The 20,211-nt window shown below is 36.2% G+C and overlaps 3 protein-coding genes across 3 annotated transcripts; 1 reads left to right on the top strand and 2 right to left on the bottom strand.

Moving 5' to 3' along the window:
• The first annotated feature begins 2,014 nt into the window (after positions 1 to 2,014).
• LOC145787335 (transmembrane protein 115-like) lies at positions 2,015 to 6,721 on the top strand. The gene is made up of 2 exons (XM_082599060.1): positions 2,015 to 2,916; positions 3,683 to 6,721. The coding sequence occupies exons 1-2, from the start codon at positions 2,060 to 2,062 to the stop codon at positions 3,903 to 3,905; spliced, it is 1,080 nt and encodes a 359-aa protein (XP_082455186.1). The 5' UTR covers positions 2,015 to 2,059; the 3' UTR covers positions 3,906 to 6,721.
• Positions 6,722 to 7,487: 766 nt separating this feature from the next.
• On the bottom strand, positions 7,488 to 12,719 carry LOC145787337 (transmembrane reductase CYB561D2-like). Its single transcript, XM_082599061.1, has 3 exons — positions 12,552 to 12,719; positions 9,147 to 9,265; positions 7,488 to 8,740 (listed from the first exon to the last, which is right to left on the bottom strand). The coding sequence occupies exons 1-3, from the start codon at positions 12,676 to 12,678 to the stop codon at positions 8,306 to 8,308; spliced, it is 681 nt and encodes a 226-aa protein (XP_082455187.1). The 5' UTR covers positions 12,679 to 12,719; the 3' UTR covers positions 7,488 to 8,305.
• Positions 12,720 to 14,123: 1,404 nt separating this feature from the next.
• On the bottom strand, positions 14,124 to 18,753 carry LOC145787283 (WD repeat-containing protein 82-like). The gene is made up of 6 exons (XM_082598995.1): positions 18,549 to 18,753; positions 18,043 to 18,140; positions 17,082 to 17,365; positions 16,715 to 16,827; positions 16,356 to 16,468; positions 14,124 to 15,730 (listed from the first exon to the last, which is right to left on the bottom strand). Exons 1-6 carry the CDS (start codon positions 18,710 to 18,712, stop codon positions 15,558 to 15,560), a joined length of 945 nt encoding a protein of 314 aa, XP_082455121.1. The 5' UTR covers positions 18,713 to 18,753; the 3' UTR covers positions 14,124 to 15,557.
• Between the last annotated feature and the right edge of the window lie 1,458 nt (positions 18,754 to 20,211).

Raw genomic sequence — 20,211 nt, 5'->3', positions numbered from 1 at the left:
TACCGATTATCTTCCTTTCTATTAATGATTTTTGTTACGAGTTTTGCTTTATTGTATGTTCGGAATACTTCAATTTTCTTCTTTTGACTATTTGTACTGAGAAGTTTGCTTATATTTGGATGATAGGCTACTTCATCGTTAGTGATCTTTTGTTTCCATGAAATTTTTAACATACACCTGTATGTCTAGAGCTCGAAGGCATCGATTCGTTTCTGCTTTTTTTGTGACACTGTCCAAGTTTCAGAATTGTATGTATAAAAGGGTTGGCCAGATCCTTAGGCGCATTGATAAATTTAAACTATGATTGATTAAAACATTTTTCCAAATGTAGTTCAGATTGTAATTTCTATCTATCTTAGTATTTTATGGTCACACCTCCCATCTTCAGTTATTAAATATCCAAGATAGGAAAAATAATTCACTTTTAGTATATTTTTATTGTCAGTTATAATTTAGAGTGTCTGGTGATTTTGAGATTATCATTGATTTGGTATTTTTAGCATTTCTTTTCATATTAAATTTTTACCAATTGAGTTAACATTGTCCAATATTTCTTGAAGATCTCCTTGTGATTCAGCCAAAACAGAACAGCATCATCAGTATATAGTGTAAATTTGTTATATATGTTAAAACCGCCAACTTTTACCCCTTTCATATCATATCAATTTCGATTTGCATTCCTTAAAAAACATACCCTATGTTACAGGCCTTAAAACTCATGTTTTTTTCCTGGCAGCCATCGTGGCCTAACGAGAGCTCCTTCTCGGCGGCCAAATCTCCTTTGCTTGGAGGACAAAATACCAATAACGATAGCACAAGTACATAAATAGAATTCAACTTGCAACAATGCTATAAAGTCGTTGTAGCACGCATTTACTGCTTTATCGGGATTGTAAACCGGTATTGCGGGACCATCTAACGACACTAAATTGTTTCAACTGCATACCGCCTTTCATAAAACCGGACCATTTATACCCTAATGATGTCACCATTTAGGGTGTGAAGTCACTAACATACGGAGGAAACATTTCTCAAGTCAACTAACCTTACCCCAGACAACAAAATCCATCATTTTTACAATGATTCTACGTTTGCAGTCGTTAAATCAGGGTAAAAATGATGAATTTTGATGTCTGGGTAGTTCTCCTTTTTAACAACGATTCAATGTCCGACAACATGGAATCTACATAAAAACGACAATATTGCCAGCCGATGTAAATTAGCACTTCGGATTAACACTTTGGTAAAATAAACTTCGGGAATTACAAACAAGACTGGTGATCGCAGCTGGATATTTTCCATACAATAACAAATCTTTCCGCACAATACAACAGTGGTGATTATGACGTGCTGACCTAATTCTGCGTCACTCTTTGATACTAGATATTTTCGACAGTTGATCCACTATCATTCTATTAAATAATTAGCAAAATTAAATAATTAGTTAGAAGAAACTGGCGGCCAAATTGGCCAACTGAGGAGGTATCACTGGCGGTCATTCAAGCACTACTTGGCGGGCATGGCTGCCGGCTGCTTCAAGGCTTGATGTTACCAAAACTCTAGCTGGAGATCTGAGTTGAAAAAACGGCCAGAGCTAAGGTTGTTCCAATGTTCCATCGCTAGTTATTTAAAAAAAAATTAAATCATACCGTAGCGAATACGGCACTCTGATTGAAGTGTGTTGATCAACTGCATACATTGACAGTTCAATACTGCTATTTTCATGTTATGCAGCCTACCTAGGTACCGGTAACCCTTGATTGAAGTGTTTAGTTTTGTAATGTTTAAAGATTAGGAAATAGCTGGTAGGCCTTTTAGACTAGACTAAACGTTGCATAGATAATAGACTAAATGTTTTCTCATGAAAAATGCTTTATATATCATATTATACAAAGCTTGAGTTGATGATAGTTTTTATTGGTTTTGGTATATTAGTGTTAACATGTAAATATAGTTAAATATTGTATAATCACAAGTTTAAATACCAATATTTTACCGTACATTGCAGATATTTCTCATAAAGTTTGGTTATAATATAAATAAAAATACAGCTGACAAAATGGCTTCTGGAGTGCTTGTAAATGCAAAACTGTCTCTTACCAATTTTGTTCATGAGACCAGCATCGTAGCCAAGCTTGGATGTGTTGTTCTAAGTCTCTTTTATGCCTTGTCTTATGTTTTCAATCCTTTAGTTCCATTTGGCATCACTCCTGGGAATCTAATTCCACCAAACTTTTGGATTTGGACCATTTTCACCCATCAATTAATAGAAATAAACTTCATCTTTTTGTGTCTAAGCTTCGTTATTCTTGTTCAGTCTTCTAGCATTCTGGAACCATTGTGGGGATTTGTTGGTTTGGGAACCTTTTTCTTGGTAGTCACAATTGTATCTGGCCTACTATCCGGCTCGTTTTATCTGGTTTGTTATATGATTACTTTTAACATTTCGTATTTATTTGATGTCAATATCTATGGCTTTGCTGGTTTTACAAGTGGATTTCTTGTTGCATTGAAGCAATGTCGAGGAGACCAGATGCTTATTGGCTCCATTGGCCTTTATGTCAAACATCTTCCGTTGGTCAATGTTTTGCTATCTTTCTTGCTTCGTATAGTTGGGCTGGTTGGTGGGGGTTATTTGGCACTTACAGTTTCAGGAACAATGGTTGCATGGATTTTTCTTCGGTTTTATCAAAGCCATAACCGTGGTCGAGGAGATTCAGCTGAAAACTTTGCTTTCAAGACCTTTTTTCCCAAACCCCTTGATTCACCTGTTGGGACTGTGGGGAATGCAGTCTTTAATTTGCTGCTCAAGTTTAAGATTTGTCGCAAGACTTCCTATCGTTATGATGTGGGTGCTCCAAGCAAAATTACCATCACCTTATCCGGAGTTGATGCTCTTGATGCTGAAAGACGAAGGTTTGTGAATGTTTTCTATGCTTATTTTATATTGTCTGTATATTGATTAGGATCCACAGCTCAGCGACAAAAACATGATGTGACGTTTATTTGACAAAGCTCAGCAGAATAACCAGAATATACAGTACATTCTTCTTCGCTTGAGCCGCAGGTCTATCTTTTTACCACCCCAGGTTCATAATGTTCCCAACTGCACTGGAAGGTTATTAGAAAGCAGCAAGTCTTTATTTTCATTAATATAGAATATGCATTGGTAAAAGATGACTTTGCTATTGTAACCAAGCTTCATATCAGACATCCTTCTGTTGGTCTGATGTCAACATGGTCTGACTCCAAAGTGGCAATGCAAAACTGTGTTGGATGCTACATTGATCAAATGCTGGAGAATTCTTTAAAACTTACTTCAAATAAAATATTATTTTTATGTTGTTAATACTAAATGTCAATATGTAGGGATAGTAGGCCTGGAATATTTATTTATGTATTTATTTTATATACACTGTTGTCTGAGTTGTTTCATAGAAAAGTTAAAGCTATGTAGAAGTAGTATTTACAGAAAGCAATTTTAAGAACTTATGAAGTAAAACTAACATTGTAGGTACAGACAAAACCTTTTTGCGCTTAACCAGTATATTCATTTAATTTATAGGATTTAAGAATTATGGACGATAAAATGGCTCATGTTCTTAATGTGTATGAGATGATTAACCGATTTTGGCTGCATTACAATAAATTAGGCAATCTCAATACAATTTTGCATCTGTAGAAATAAAGCTATCAAGGCTTTGGACGAACGACTACAGAAGTCACAGTCAGTGGCAGAGGAAACTACAGATTGGCCAGAGATGGATGATGAGCAAAACAAACAGCCGGATGCAGTCAAACCTGTGGATGATGCTTTATCCTCATCCTCTGCATCTTCTCGTTCAGACATTGTCAGAATCGACATGGAAACATCATCGCCGTCTGATGAAAATGCATCGCACTGACATCCTAATAATTTTTGCTTTATTTTTACACAAATATTTTAAGCTTGTATTCCTGAAAGTGGTGAGAGTATATGCTATGTAGATTTCATTCAAAGAATAGAGTAACTACTTTTTTGAGTACCGTATCTTTGTTTGGACAGAAGACATTTGAAACAATCTGTGATCTTTATACGAAGTCCAAACTTAACTGTGCTGACTGCAGAGTCAGTTTTGGGATCTTTCTGGCTAAGAGTGAACTTTATATGTTACCATGCAGTTGACTACCATTGTATAACTGGTTGAGACAATGTCCAAATTACAAACAAAAACCGCATGCATTTCTTACAGCAACAAGGTTTACTAAAACCACTAAAACAAAGTGTAGGTACCGTACTAAAACCGAGTTGTGAAAAGAATCAGATTATAAGTGGTCCGTAATGTAAACGATGCACAAGTCTTGCGCATTTGTCCTTAATTAGCAAGGTTGTGGAGCCTGGCGAAAAATATACGACTCCGAATCCTCGGTTAATAACTGGCCGACTCCGGACACGCCAAAATCTTTTCGTCTCCACAGCCCTCTGCTACTTAGATATCATCTTTTGATTCTTGCAAAGTTATCCCTTGGGACGCATTGTATCGTTTCTCTTTCTGCTGTACTTGATTTGTTGTACAGATCACTTTCATTGGCGATAATGCTGCTAAGTTCATCAGAAGGAATTGAAAATAATGGTTAACTATACTTTCACCAAATAACAGAAAAAGTGCTTATGAGTTGGACATCGGTAATATACTTGCCTAGTTTCAAGTGACCAGCTTGTAGTAAATGATAATCTTTTTCTCACAAACTAATAGAGCTTCTAAGTTTCAAACAATTTTTGAAGCATTACCGCCGGCTGGTAAGATTACACATTTGCACGGAAAAAATCGTCTTCATCATCATCCAACTTTGGTTCTGTCCCTACTAGTGGAAGTGGCCAATCCTTTCCTTGCCGTGATTGTGTTTACTTCTATTCTCCATCTCATCTTTCTTCAGTCCGACTTTGTCTGCCTCAACCTTCACCTGTTCTATCTACATACTCTTTTTGGACGTCTCTGTTTCCTCTTCCAATCTTCCTTCAAAGTCAAAGACTTTTGAAAAAAATTCCTTCTTTCCTCCTTAATTCAACCCATACCATCTTATTCCATTTTCCCTAGGAAATTAATCTAAACTTGAAGTAGCAGGTCCAATTCTGCTTTCAATGTTCTTGTTTTTCTATCCACTTCTGACGAAAATCAGATTAATACTACGCGTATGGCATGTATGCCTCTGACGATGCAAGGAGAATGAGAACTTACCATTGTTAGTTGTTATTAGAATTACATAACATTGTAATTCGTAAATTATATACCATTGTAAATTCGGCAAGAATTACATACCATTGCTTCGTTTGCTGTATAAAATGGTGATATATATTGATGTCAGTTTGTGCTCAGTATTTTGGAACATTGTAATTAGACTCGCATTTTTTGTTCATTTATTTATGTCCTTGATTCGCGTCTGATAAATTGTTGTTAATGTTAAACATCTGGACAGATTGATAGTTACACATCTGAAGCCAATCAAATGCATTTGATGACTGACTCACAAAAAAAATCTGATGTGTTGGAATTTTTTACAACAGCACTGTTCAGAACCGCTGTGCCACGGCACGACAAACTCCTAGGAACAATTCCTTGTAGTCCTTAAATTCACTAAACTCATATTTTATCAATGTTTGTGTTAGATTTGTGATTGTTTATTATTAAAGTACGGTAAGCAGAAACATCTCTTACCTAAATTCTATAGAATTGTTTTACTCCCAATATTTTTATTAAGCTACAATTTTCGTCGATCTGTGCCATCGATATTTTTATACCTGTCTCTTGAAAAAAGTTGTGAAGCAGTGCGCCTAAGTGTTCAGAAAAGGACAGAGGCTTATATTTATTAGGCTGCATACCGTATTTCCCTAATATAAGTCATCAAAACTGAGATGCTTTTTAGGCTCAAATTAATGTATAAAATCAAACAACATTTAATAAAACATGTATTTTTAAGCTTTTGTTAAATTTACATCAGACACTTAAACAGATGCCTGATTATTATCAACCAATTTTGATTATACCGACCCTGTATAAATCCTCATTTTATAACTTGTAATGCTAATTGCAACCAACTTGTCGATAAGCGTACTTTACCTTCTCATTTAAGCAAAAGAATCTAAAAGTTTATTTAGAAATGCGACGAAAGCCACCTTGTTGGAGACCTTCACTTTAACAATTGTACTGAAATATATTCGCGCTTTGGTGTACCTTATTTGATTGTTGTGCTGATTTTAATTGCAGTAAGTAAGAAGGAAATTCAATCTTACAGTATAATCCTAAGAGCAAATTGCTTGCAAAGCTTTGCAGTTGGGTTTTTCAAACTTTGGCCTCATAATACAAGCGTGTTTTTCTGTCAGTATCGCAAATTAAAAATTGCATATTTTTTGTTTAATAATATCACAATACGACTTCTCAGGTTGACTTGCGCCCTCTAAATTTATGGGAGAAAACTTCGACTAAGCAAATACGCTTAGGCTTTGAGTGGCGTTATTTCCTGTCAGCGGCTATTGATCCACACAGTATCAGGTGTCATTTTTTAATATATGGAAAGCCGGATAATTCACTCTCTATAAATACAGAATGTAAAGAGTGATTATCGTATATTGATGGCGAAGACTTGTGCTATTTAACGATTAAAGTTTTATTGCTAAATCTTAGTGTCTTCTTTTATTGACGTGAAAATTGTGCTCTTAAGAAGAGAATCTTATTGTGGATTCCATCCTGGTGGTAATTTTCCCCTTTGTGGGGGCATTGAGCCGCTGATGCAAGTTCAGTCACCGAGGTAAAACACTGTTTCTACTTATTGACTGTAAATTATTTCATATAGGCCACTTCGCCTAATCTTTAAAGCTTTTGAAATTTTTGGACTAGGTTTAACAAGAAAGCATCGACTTACTTCAACATTTTTTCATCACGCACCCTACTGAGCACCAGGTAGCTTAGCATCATCGCACTTGTAGAAATCCCTGTTTCGAACAAAATTACAAAACAAAAACAACAGGAGTTGCCAGTTAACAAAAGTTTTTTTACGAAGTTGTGTGCGGCCTGCAATGTTGTACGGGGGCGAGACATGGATGCTAAGATAAGTGAACGGGCGATTCTGAGAACGGAAAGTGCAATATGCCTATGTGCAGTAAAAACGAGGAGAGAAAAAGACTAGTGGAGATGCTAGAAATGAAGGAGACCACATACCAACTTGGAAGGGTATACGTACCAAGGCATGTACTAAAGAGGGAATCAGGAAGTTTTCTTCGGAAGACATTGACTTACCGCACTGCAAAATGAAAGAGGAAACGAGGACAACTAACAAGAACAGGTGAAGAATGGGGCAAAGTCGGACCGAAGAAAGAACGAGATGGGGAATAGGAGTAAAGAGAAACGCTGCAAGAAAAGAATCGGCCACCCCTACCAAAGGGGACAAAACTGAATATGGATGAAGATGATGAGGTAGGCTTATCATCTTATCGAAACATGACAACACTGTTCCAACTTTTCGTTTTCTCAATTCTCGTTCCCGAAAAATCGCATTACAATAAAACAGAAGACAACAAAAATAGTGGTCCATGTAGTCAGGGCCGGATTTAGCTGATGGGGGGCCCGGGACATTTTTAGATGGGGGGCCCCCGTGCAAAAAAGTTTTTGCGCCTACGGCGCGAAAACACACCTCTACGTCTACAGTAGCATCAATCCTGCACTGCACAGCATTTTGAAGAAACTTCAAAGGCTGAACGAAGAAAAAATAATAACACAAAATCACATTTTTTCCTCGTAGGGGGCCCTTCAAAAGTCGGGGGTCCGGGGCATCTGCACCCTCTGTCCCCCCTAAATCCGGGCCTGCATGTAATAACACTACGGTACATCGATATAGCTACAAACAAAATATTCTCTGGTGGAAAACACACTTTTGCTTCAAGCTGAGATTAAAGATGAGAATAAAACGATAACGGGTCGACACGGTCAAAGAAAACAAAAACAAATTACAGTACGGTACATCAAGATTTTGTAAGAATTCAACTATATAATCGTAGCATAGGCACCTTGCGCTGATAATAGCCGTGAAAGAATGCAATTGCAACGACTGGTTGATTTGAAACTATTCAGTTAGCAAGTAGGCTACTGCGTGTGCATAAGTAAGATTTCTAGAGCTTTGATAAAAAGTTGGCCACATAAATTTTACCCATATCTATGTATAGATATTTCGGTCCATACAAATTTCACTATTCATTCCAGCTGAATTGTTACACCCTAGTAACCCAGGTGATTGTATATACTTGGTAACAATATTAAACTGAGTACATGCTTTATAAAGGTGCTGGTCTTCGTGCGTTGGATAAGTACGCGTTAGTTACTTGATTCATTATTATCAAAGCACACCAAGACGGACAAAAAAGGCACAAGGCCCAAACAAATCCATGAACGGACGAAGCAATAAAATTTGAAAACAGGGCAAGTCCAATTGTAGTACATGCCAAAGTAAACCCAAGAAGGCCAAACGTGGCGTGGTAGACTTTCAGCTGAATTAATTTCCAATTCCACCTCTGAGCAATTTGCGGATAAAGCAAGAGGATTCCACAAGATGTTTGAATCATCATGTATATTACAGTAATTAAACCTAACAGTCCATGCCAGGACTTAAAATGGTCTTTATTGTGTTGAATTTTGTTGATAATGATAATAATAAATCCCAACAAAGCACAAGTGATGGCAGCGCATTGCAAAATCCAATGAACACGGACCTAGAAAAGACAATCACTTCTGTTACTTGGTTACATTCTTTTGGAAGTTAATGTTCTTGTCAGTCACTAAATATGATATATAAGTTGTTCAGTAAAATACACAGACATGCTTTAACTACCAATTACCATAATAAAGCTTTAGAAAGGTTATGATATTTGTCACAAATATCCATCACATACGTAAACTCATAAGTTACTAACTTTACTAAAGCTATAAGCAAGCCATACATTATTGAGCAACCATAAATTCCTCCTGAGATATTCTGTCAAATAAATGAACTCTTACTTTCTGATAAGCTTGAAAGAAGTTGATTATTTATATGTCACAGCACAGACATTAACAAATTCTTTTCGAATAAGGTAAATATAATAGTTCAATGTTCATCACATCACAAAATGTGCAAACCTTTGTTTTTCTTGATGCTCGTAGGAACAGACTGCTTTCTGGACTGAAGACAAGAATAGCCTCCATCATTAACAAGCTGAATGCAAGAACCATCAATGTTGGATGCCAAGAAAATAAACCTGAAAAAAATTTAGAAAACAAAGTTTTATTAAAACGAATATTATAGTAATATATATAAATGTAAAGTATAGTCGAAAACGTTTGCTTTAGGCTATTTTATTTTTTGTGTTACAATGTTAAATGTCGTATTGTTGCTGAGCTATGTCTGTTTATGGTTGAAAAAATAACCTCTCTACCCAAGTAATATCAAATTAAGTATAATTGAATGGTTGCAACAATACGGAAAGTGGAATATCTTGTTTCACTGATTTTTTTGTAATGTGGACACAGGGGCGGATCCAGAGGGGGGCGATTGGGGCGATTGCCCCCCCTAAAACCTAAGAAAGTAGCTTTATTCTTCATTTATATGTAGGCTATAGGCTACGATTTGGAAAACGACATATCAAAAGCAATGCTGAATAAGTCTTTCGCCATGTTCAAAGATTAGGTTAGTTAGGCTAAGGTAGGCTATAATAATAACATAGTATTGAGGGCTCCAACTCGTGTCCGAGCATTGGTTTGTCTTCAAATCGAATTTGGCTTTGGATGGTGATGTCGTATGTGGCTTTGGAGGCCCAGTCTATGATGGAAAAGACGTGGGCAAAAGGCACATTGTATGGAGGATGGAGGGCGTGGTAGTTTTAGTTTTTCTTTTCTAATCTTTCGTTTTTCTTTGACATTTTGTATCTTGTTTTTTTTTTTGAAAATTTCCGTGCCTTCCCTGGTTCTTATTCTCCAGAGCGATCTGTCACTAACATTGTATAATAATAACATAGTAGCCTATAAGCAGTGCTATTTTCGTAAAAAAAAGCACAGGGTACACTGTCAGATTTGCCAAAATGAAAAATAATACACAACTCGCAAAATAGGCTACTAAGCTTTGTTGTACCATAACATGAATTATCAACATCAAAATTGGACGAGAGGTACAAAATTGTGTATTTTTGGAAATCCAGAGGGTATACTATTCGAAAAAGCAGAGAGTATACTGTGTATACCGGCGTATACCCTCGAATACAGCACTGAGTATAAGGCTATTATTTCGTCACATTAGTCTAATTACCGAACAAAATTACTAAAATTTAAAAAAGTTTCTAAACTTTTTGCCGGCACTAGAGCATAGCCGCAACTTTGGCGGTCAGACGTGGAACTAAAACCATTGGAATTCTTACATACGTTTTGAGTTGAAGAAGTGTAATTATGCGAGGTTAATTTGTAAGCTTATTTTTGTAGAGCATTTAATATGATATCTCTCTTTTAGTCTTAAAGGAGCTGAGGATTGAGGAGCGACACCATAATGAAACTATATTGCAGTAGGCTATTACATGCTTTAAAAGTTGTCAGCAACATTAAACGACGCAGATCGCAAGAAACCTTGGATTTTTATATAAAAGAGTGACAGGTTGTGTTGCGAAAGAACCGTTAGAGCATGGTTGTGATGCCAGTTTTGTTAGCACTGAAACTGAACTGACTGGGGAATGTTCTGCTGCCGTCGCTAATGTCAGTGATAGGCCTACCAATAAGACTTCCATTATTCGACAGAATGACGTAAGATGCCACATTGATTCGATTTCTAATATTGATGACTTAACAAAATGCGAGTTTCTTAAGAAACCCTGGAGACCTTCACATGATTTTAATCTGCCATTTTCTACTCGTCATAAAAAAGGAAAGGAAGAAAAAAGATACTGGAACCAGTCCCACTTGGATAAATTTCCATGGTTGGTTTATTCTGATGCCAAAAAAGGACTATTTTGTAAATATTGCAGCTTATTTGTTATTGGCCGCGTGTTGAAGGTTCTCACAAGCACGTAGGCCTACCCCTTCAAAAACTTGTTACAAAGCATTTGACTGTTTTTGCGAAGCTTCTTGAAAAAGATGGCGATCTAACAACTCACGAGAAACAGCAGTACCATAGAGATGCAGTGGAAGGGGGTAAAGATTTTCTGAAGACCTTCCACACACCAAGACAACACATTGCGAACCAGTTATAACAACCTCAATGTCTATAGCCTATCAATATTATGCTGTGACATTGCGAAGATAGAATTAATTACCTGTTATTATCTTTCGGTGGCCAATTTTTGAATTGCTGTGGAACAATCAAGAGTGAAACCATCAATCTCAACTATAGGCCTAAATACGGCTAGGTTGTTCAGGCTTTAAGTTCAACTTGCCATGGCAAGGGCACATCAGCCCTTTATCCCTTCCTTTTTGTTTAACAACAGCATTGTTGAGTTTTTTTTTTTAAGTTATAGAATTTCTCATAATTAGTGTTCGAAGTGCTCTCAGAATGCACCAAATTCAACCTAAATTTGGGGAGACCTCCCGTCGTTGTTCGTGCCAGGCTGATCACTTGTCTGAATGTCAATGACATCGCCCCCCCTAACGTTAATACCTGGATCCGCCCCTGTGTGGACAGCTAGAGAGTTACAGTAAAAATGAAAAAATTCGGCAGAACTGCAGAAATATTTTTATTGTTTTCATAAGTAAATTGCTTGACATTGCCTGAAATGTCACATACTAGGCTACTATACAGGGCTGTGGAGTCAAAGTATTTTGGCTTGTTGGAGTCAGCCAGTTATAAACTGAGGAGTCAGAGTGATGTATTTTTCATCTGACTCCACAGCCCTACACAACATGAAGAATTGAAGATATGGATACCATGCAGCATAACATTTATATACCTCTCATTACCAATATAGCGTGAGGTCCACCACTGCATTAAAACAAGTTATATATTTCTATACATTTAATTCAAGCAATACATACTTTGTAGATATAAATAGGTAGCATTGGTTACCGTACACTTGGTAGGCAACACATGGTGGTAGACTTCACGTTATGCAGCACTAAATCTTGATATGACAAAATATGCATACCGTAGCTTTGATTGTCTGAAACATCATCTTAAGACTTAGAAAGCCAGGATCTTAATCCTGGTAGCTTTGCATACATACAATGAGGTGTTCGCTTATTTTTACCTGTAAATTATCTTATCAAATAGAAAGTTATTGTTGAAAAGCAGTGTTCTACCGCACATCCCAACGATTGAACTAGAATTGCTTGGTCTTGCAGTTTCATTGCATGAAACCGAACTATTGTGTGTACTGAGGCTGTAATGTTGAAAAGTTTCACACATTGTTCTGGAGTGTAGTATAAAACTTTCTTTTTTACATGTGCTAGCTGAAGATGTTATTACTATAGCGAAATCGATTCTTAAGAAATTACACCAAGAGGTTAGATTGTTGTGGAAATACCAGCATTTGATGAATACAAAATAGCAGTACTACCATACTAACTTACTTGATCCAGGCTTTGCCACATAAATAATGTATGTGGTAAAAGCAATGGCTGCAATATGAGCAATCACTCCACAGATTGCTCGCAGTCCCGCCAAGACTTTGTCCCCCTTGCGCTGATAGTCTCTCATAGGTGAAGGTGAGTGCGAATCTTCAAGCAACTGAATATCCACCTCATCACTTTTCATTTTATTTGAAGTTTATTTACTCAAAGACCCTCTTGCGGAATGCAAACAATATCAACGTATCGGTGTTTCCAAACTATATTTCACAATAAAAACGGCCTTTTGATATCAATAACCATTAACCCAGCCATAGTGACCTTTATACTTTATAGATCGCTATGAACCCAGTAATGTAATGATTTTAAAAAACAGTATAGACTAAACCTTACTTTATTTATCTAAAAAGATAAACCAACATTTTATCAAGCATATCCGTTTAAGCATAGTTAAAAAATACTATGGTTTAAGATGATTTATAACATAATTCAAAATAGTGTTTTGTAGCAAGTTTGACGCTACGGTTTAAGAATGATTGATTAGTCAGGACTAGAGAAGGGATTCTTCCTTTCTGGCAGCAGCTTATGAAATACATGTGGATGATATTCGTACAAATATCTTTGATTGCTATCTTTACCTTCACCAGAGACTTTTACTTGCACAGCATTGACCTGAAATAATCTTATTTTTGAGCATTCCACGCACTGGCAAAAAAACTCTTGTTTGAATAAAAATTTGGCTATTTTTAGTTTTTTTTCAACGTAAGCCTACTCATTTATTGAATATCGTGCCAGCGTGTAGAACAAAATATGACAGTTCCGACATCTTCTTCCTACCCGGAGCATCGTATGATACTTGAACGTTACCTAATACCAGGCGCGGATTTATGGGGGGGCCCGGCCCCCCCCGAAATTTTGTGAAAAATTGTATGTTTCCGCATCAAATGGTTTGATATGCTTCTAAACAGCTGATATTAGTCCCTCGGCATCACAATTGATGAAAATGGTTGTTTTAATGTCTATTTTCTAGCATATCGTAGCATAGCATATCATAGCATATGTCGTAGTATCATTGTTCATATCTGTTTAGCTTTTTCTTTCTTTTTAATTGATTTTCAAATTTTCTGGCCCCCCCCCGAAAAAAACTCTTAGATTCGCGCCTGCCTAATACTATTCAGTTTGACCAAAACTTTTAACGTTTTGTCGCTTCTACCTTTCCTACGTTGTCCTATTGTTTTCGCTGTAATGGTCAAAAATTAAAACAACTTAAAGCGTCAAAACCGGAATTATTTAAACAGAAAAAAGATTACTTGTTGTTAAGTCGATTTGGCAACGCACGTGAGGCTGCCTTACAAGTTATTCCACAAGCTTAGGCTATTTAATGACAATTTGCAAACTTTAAAAATGAACAAAACTTGTTTTTGAAGACTTAGCCTGTACAAAAAAAAATTGGAAAAAAAACAAACACCTTATCAAACGACTTACGCTATCAGTCTATATATAGGCTATCTAAAAAACAATGCTTCTGAATCCTAAAGTGCATTTTAGCCAAGATCGTTACATTTTTAATTTTGTAGCAGAGCTTTTAATAGCGATGGTCATTTTCATCCTTTTGTCAAGCTTCAAGCAGGTACATTTGGTATCAACGGCATTGGAAGAGCAAATGGTCAAGTAAAATAAATAGCATGACAACAACATAGCACGAAAATAAAAGATGAAGAGTGGAAAATAACTGCAACTTATTTCTCTAAAACAGCCTTTAGCAACGCTACACTTCGGTTTTAAGTAGCAGGATTTGTTGGTTTGGTGTCAAATGAAATATCAAAAGGTAGCCTACATTGCTTGTGAGGTTGTTAAAATGAAGACATTTTCAATTTATGGAATTAACAGGATAGGATGGACACTGGCAATCATTTTGTTAAAAAAGTCTATTGAATTAAAATAACGAAATCATTTCAATAGATAAGTCTCAGCACGGTACACATTACGAAATGATACGTGCTTGAAAACAATAGGTACTCTGAAATTACAAAACAAGTAGTAAACCATACGGTCTACTGCAGAGTGTAGATACAAAAACACAAAATTGTCCAAAAACCTACAGGAAACAAGCCGAATAGAAAAAAAAAAAAACTTAACATATTCAATTGTTCAACCTAGATTTTTAAAACCCTGCGTGTGTGCGAAAAAATGAAACTACATTGCCTAAGGGAACGTTCAAATATTACGTAACGCCTTCGAGGGGGAGGGGGGGGGTTTATGCAAAGCGTTACGTTAGCGTCACATCGGGGGGAAGGGGGTTCAAGCAAAACGTTACGTAACGCTTTCGAGTACGGAATGGTAGTTTTTTGTGCTGAATTCGTAGTGAAAAAGCGTTACATGGGGGAGGGGGGGGGGTCAAAAATTCGGAAAAAAAGCGTTACGTAATATTTGAACGTTCCCTAAACCAAATTTACTACCAACCAAAAAACATAACTTAATAGGTTGTCAAAAGTAATGAGACATAGCTGAAGCTGGGAGATCGATGCGGTAATCCTCAGCTGGGATTCAGAGAACAGCAAATTTTTAATGGCAATATTAAAATGAAATGCAGCCAAATCTTCTTATTATTGCAATTAAAAGAGTAAAAACTAACTAAAACTAACCCGTTGCACCAATCGTTTTTACATTTTTCTCAATTTTAGAACATTTTTTTATAAATTACTTTTGACCGAAAGCGTTGAATAAGCGGGTATTACGTGGAGTGCGGGTAACTTGGTGAAAATAACTTTACAATGGTTGGCAATTCCGCAGTTTCAGGGTCCCTCGACGGTGATACTCAACGTAAAAACAACTTGGCAGCATTTGACAAAGGCTTATACCTAGTGCAGCAGATACAGTAGCACCAGCCCACAAGCAGATGAATCGGTGAAATTGTCGTTGGATTTTGCAAGAAAAGCATGAAGGGCCGTGGTTGGAGTGCCTGACTAGTGTCTCGGTATTGCCTTGTGATAACCACAGTGACCAGGACTATTCTTCGACCGTTGGCAGCCAAAAAGCCATATTTGAACATGCTGATGCAAGCATCATGTATCGAGGGTTAAATTGAACGCACTCTAAAGGATGAGGGTGTTTTCCATCTAAAACGGCCGTTTTGCTCCCATTTTCAGAATTCCACACGTGGATTTGACCATCTTGTGAACCTAAGACAAAAAGGAAAACACATTCCAGATTAGACATAAAATATATACGTTGTAAGTAGTTGTAAGCCAGTTTTAATCCAGTGACATCATTTATGAACATTATAATATGCTAATTTAACTATATAACTAAAAAAAAGAAAATTCCGGAAAAGGTCAAAATTGCAATAAGCGCATGAGGAAAGGTAAACAAAACGTTTGTTCATGAACATGGAATATTCTCCATGCATTCATGTGGATGCTGATAACAATTTAAGAAAACTTCTGATCATAATTTACTCGTAATCATTCTCGTATCACTTGTTCAATTTGTGCTTTTCAGTCCGGAGTGTTGTTGCAGTTACAGTGCATAGGCAGATTTATCTTAAATTTTTCATTTTATGCATATTGCAGATTTAAGTAATTCCTGATGAGGACACACGTACGTGTCGAAAACATATTAGTTGATTTTTTAATTATGTTATATTTTTTTGTAATAAAACATGCAAAACCCGCTAAAGCTACTTTGCTTTGCTTGTCTATTATTCATAATTCTAGCACAAGAAGGTTGGCAAAATAAAAAAGTGTTAATTAGTGATGCATCTAAAGTTCTATCACTTGTGTTAATACTTGTAAGCGGTCAACACACCTGATAGAATATACTGTGCGTCTGGACTAAAGCTGGCTTCAAGAGGTAACCCTTTGGTGTTGAGGTGACCCATGAATGTTTGTAAAGGCTGGCCATGGAAAGCATCTATCAACCTGCATCCAAATTGAAACCATTTTGTTAGAACACAATTCAAATTAAAACCGTCAATCCATTAAAATTGAAATACTATCGTCTATTTCTTTGTTTTTGTCACTATCAATATTTTTTAAAACAAAATTTACAAAAAATGAATGTGCTATTTTAAAGCTTACATGTTAATGCTTTGGAGACAATTCAAAGATTTTTTCGCTCTTTATAAGGTTAGTGTAAAAATAAGTACAAAAGATAATAAATCTCACCGGATGACTGTTCCGTTTGTTGATATTAAAATCAGTTTTCCGTCTGGGCTAAACTTTAACCCGGTCCAATCACAATCTTTGTCTTGTTGAAGGCGAAAAGTTATAAAAGGACCCTTAAAAAGTTGGTAATGTAGTTCATGAGTACAAAAAGTTATTTCGATGCCATTAAAGTATTCTCATTACTACATTGCTCTTACATAAAGCTTTCAACCTGCATTTTCAAATCTCATGATTAATCCCAAGATGTTTTTTACTTTTGATACCTGTACCATTTTTGCAAGAAAATATTATAATAAAATGCTTCAATTTCATGTTGTTTTTCAAGTGGACCACAAAAAGTTTCCTATAAACAAGAAAACCTACTAACCTTATCAAAAGATCGCAAATCATATAGTTTAACCATTTCAGAATTAATTCCTGCAGCAAATATTAAACCTTCAGGGTCAAATGCAGCTATCGGTCGACCTGGAAGGTGCATGACACCTTGGCAGTTGGCAGATCTAAGATCCCACAATCGAATGGTTTTATCAAGAGATCCTGATAAGAAACTATCATCAACAGGTGACATATTTAGACACACAACTTTCTTTGTGTGGCCGGGAAAGTATCGAAGGTATTTGTTGTCGTGGAGGGATTGATAACGAATTGCATCTGCAACAAAAGTTGTATTCAAAGCAACAAGCACTAGATTACACACAGCATGAACACCAATGAATTACATAACTGATTTCAGCCTGAACCTATTGTATCGTTTCGTTTTCATCAAAAACATGTCTGGGACGAAAATCAAATTACTAGTAATAAGGTGGAAAAACCTTGGGGTTTAAAACAGGCATGAAACATGCTTGGGATTTAAAACAGTTTGGTTAGCAAAGCACATGTCTGTAGCAAAGGCGGCCAAAAATAATTATAATATACAATACAGCAAAAGAACATATAAGGGAAGTTATTGTGACTGACATTTTGCCAGTTACAATGTTGGTGTACTGCAAATGTACATTCATCATCATGAGATAGAAAAAGAAAAAACATTCTCAGGCGGATGTCCATTGCAATGTTCCCGAAGAGAGTATAGTCAGGCTACATGTCTACAATAGCATCAATCTCTCAATCTTGATCACCAAGCCTGCATCAGTAGTCCAAAACCTTTGCAATTATGTGAAACTTTCCAGAATTATATAAGCTTCTTATACTTAACAATATGGCACAACAGCCTAACAGACTGCTATTTATCAGTGGCTTTCCATAAATTTATGCTTTATAAATTGATTTACATTTTACCCATACAATTACTTATTAGAATAAAAAGTAAAAACAACGAGTCTCACCATCAACTTTGTTGGAAGCGTAAATAACTGTGTTGCCAGCATGAGTGTAATTAATGTGATCGACACCATATTTCTTGCTGTATAGGGTTCGTTTTGGTCTACAAGAAAAAGTGTCGTGATGAAGTCTAGCTAAATATATATAATATTATTGATAGGACCATGTAACTTCATCTGTATGAAACAAAAACTAATAAATACAAAATTGGTAACTCACTGGAGTTATGGAGCGCGAACACCAAGTAAATGTAAAAATGATATTAAAATACCGCTTTAATATCATATACATATATTACACTTAAATCATTTAATCCAGGCATACGCAATTGCCTTCAACATTTCAAGACATTGTATGAATAAAAATGTTTTTCAAGATGTCGTTGATTTTCTCTTATATATATTTCCTGATACATATATTTCCTAATGTAACTTCCTAATATAGTTTGGATCTCCTAACAGATTAGAATATCTAGACAAAGCAAACCCACGACGTATCAGTTTATACTCACTTTCCTTCATTAGCACAATCATATATCACAATCGAATCATCATCACTTGCTGATATTAAGCTTTCTCCATTTGGTGCAAAATCAATGCTATTCACTCGCTCTGCATTTTCACGAAAAACTTTCGCCACTCGAAAACTTTTAACAACAGAGTCACCAAGCTTCATTCTGTTCCTCCAGTTTGACTTGGTATACCTAACTTATTTTTGAATCTACAAATCATCAAAAGATTTCAGTACATAGATAGTTAGGTACTATAAGCCACTGTTTCCCAACCTTTTTTGGTGAGTGACCCTGATTTTATAATTTGTACTGTACATAGCCAACAAACCATATTTTCCAAATAAGATTAACAAAATATATACATACATATTACAGCATTCTAAATTTTTTTAACGTGGTGTAAATCTGCATTAAATAAATGCCATTTTAACTTGGACAGCTCCATTGATTGAGTACTTAGTAGCACATCACAGAAATACACTGAGGCTTTCAATGCCACTGCAGAGTGCAGACCTGGTTTTTTTTTTTTCGGTCATTTATCGATCATTGACCAATTTTTTAGCAAAATGTCCAAAAAAAATATAGTCAATTCTGTCAAAATGTCCGAAAAAATATACGGTCAAATGACTATATATGACCAAAAATGACTAAAAATGACTGAAATAAATAAAAAATGACTGAATTTTTTTTAAGTCATTTCGGATAAATGACCGAAAAGTCTCAGCGAAAAAAAAAACCCAGGAGCAGACTATAAAAATACAGCCACACTTCAAATATTCTCCAACATATTGACACTTTTTCAAAGCAAATTTCAAAGAAAAACACTGCCCTGAGTTGTTTTCTGGTATTTACCAATTACCATTGTAGAATGTAGGATGCATGTTTAAAATGCTTTTAAAAACTACTGACTGATACAGCCCTCGAAATTAGCTTCCATCTACGACGGCAAAAATATTGCCGTCACCAAATCAACAAACCTTGGATTGCGGCGGCAACTGCCGTATGCTTTAATCAAATGAATTTTTTTTTTTCGCTTTTCCATCGTGTCACATGGCGGTAACCCAGAGCATTACGCAAGCTATTTTATGCGCTGACAATGCTCTTGTGAACTGTAAAAATTTTGCAACCTTATAAATAGGCTACTGGCTTAATTGTTACACAAAAGTTATTCTTTCATCGAATGCTTATTTTTTACTGGTGTGGTTGCGCGTATAAAAAGTGATACAAAATTAGATAAATGGTTCTTCGGCAGCAAAGAAAAATAATCCTTCCAATCATATGGCATCGCGCGTTCAAGAACAGGCAGTTTTGCGTCTTCAAGTATTCCAGTGACGACGCGACAACCTCTTACTCCGATACAGCATCCGATGATTCCGATTCTGACTAGTTCTTTGGGTCCACGTCTTTTAGGCGCTGACAGTTAGGCGCTGGTCTAATAGGCGCGCGCACTGTGGCGTCTGGATATTTAGGTGCGGAGCACTGTGGCGCCCGGTAATTTAAGTGCTATTCCTATTGAAGTCTGTAGATTGTATCAGCTTGGCAGGGAGGGGCGTAGGGCAATGCTTTTCACACAAAATATTATATTGAACAGAAATATATTGTTTTGTTAATGCGTGTGCGTTGTTGGTCATGGCTTCAGTGAGTGAAGTTGCTTAAACCGGCA

This window comes from Aplidium turbinatum, chromosome 18 (genome assembly GCF_918807975.1).
Source record: "Aplidium turbinatum chromosome 18, kaAplTurb1.1, whole genome shotgun sequence".
NCBI classification, from domain to species: Eukaryota; Metazoa; Chordata; class Ascidiacea; order Aplousobranchia; family Polyclinidae; genus Aplidium; species Aplidium turbinatum.
Note: the sequence above shows the minus strand (reverse complement) of the source record. Positions and strands in the feature narration are given on the sequence as shown.

Bases quoted from the DNA above. Each gene is read 5' to 3' on its own strand.
- LOC145787283 (XM_082598995.1), bottom strand. From the start codon at position 18,712: ATGAAGCTTGGTGACTCTGTTGTTAAAAGTTTTCGAGTGGCGAAAGTT. The intron at 17,366-18,042 runs GTGAGACTCGTT...CTTTTGTTGCAG, and splicing joins CGCTTCCAACAAAGTTGATG to ATGCAATTCGTTATCAATCC. The intron at 15,731-16,355 runs GTGTGTTGACCG...TTTTTGTCTTAG, and splicing joins CGCACAGTATATTCTATCAG to GTTCACAAGATGGTCAAATC.
- LOC145787337 (XM_082599061.1), bottom strand. From the start codon at position 12,678: ATGAGAGACTATCAGCGCAAGGGGGACAAAGTCTTGGCGGGACTGCGA. The intron at 9,266-12,551 runs GTAAGTTAGTAT...AATTTTTTTCAG, and splicing joins TGTGGCAAAGCCTGGATCAA to GTTTATTTTCTTGGCATCCA. The intron at 8,741-9,146 runs GTTTGCACATTT...TGTCTTTTCTAG, and splicing joins GAGCATCAAGAAAAACAAAG to GTCCGTGTTCATTGGATTTT.
- LOC145787335 (XM_082599060.1), top strand. From the start codon at position 2,060: ATGGCTTCTGGAGTGCTTGTAAATGCAAAACTGTCTCTTACCAATTTT. The intron at 2,917-3,682 runs GTTTGTGAATGT...TTGCATCTGTAG, and splicing joins CTTGATGCTGAAAGACGAAG to AAATAAAGCTATCAAGGCTT.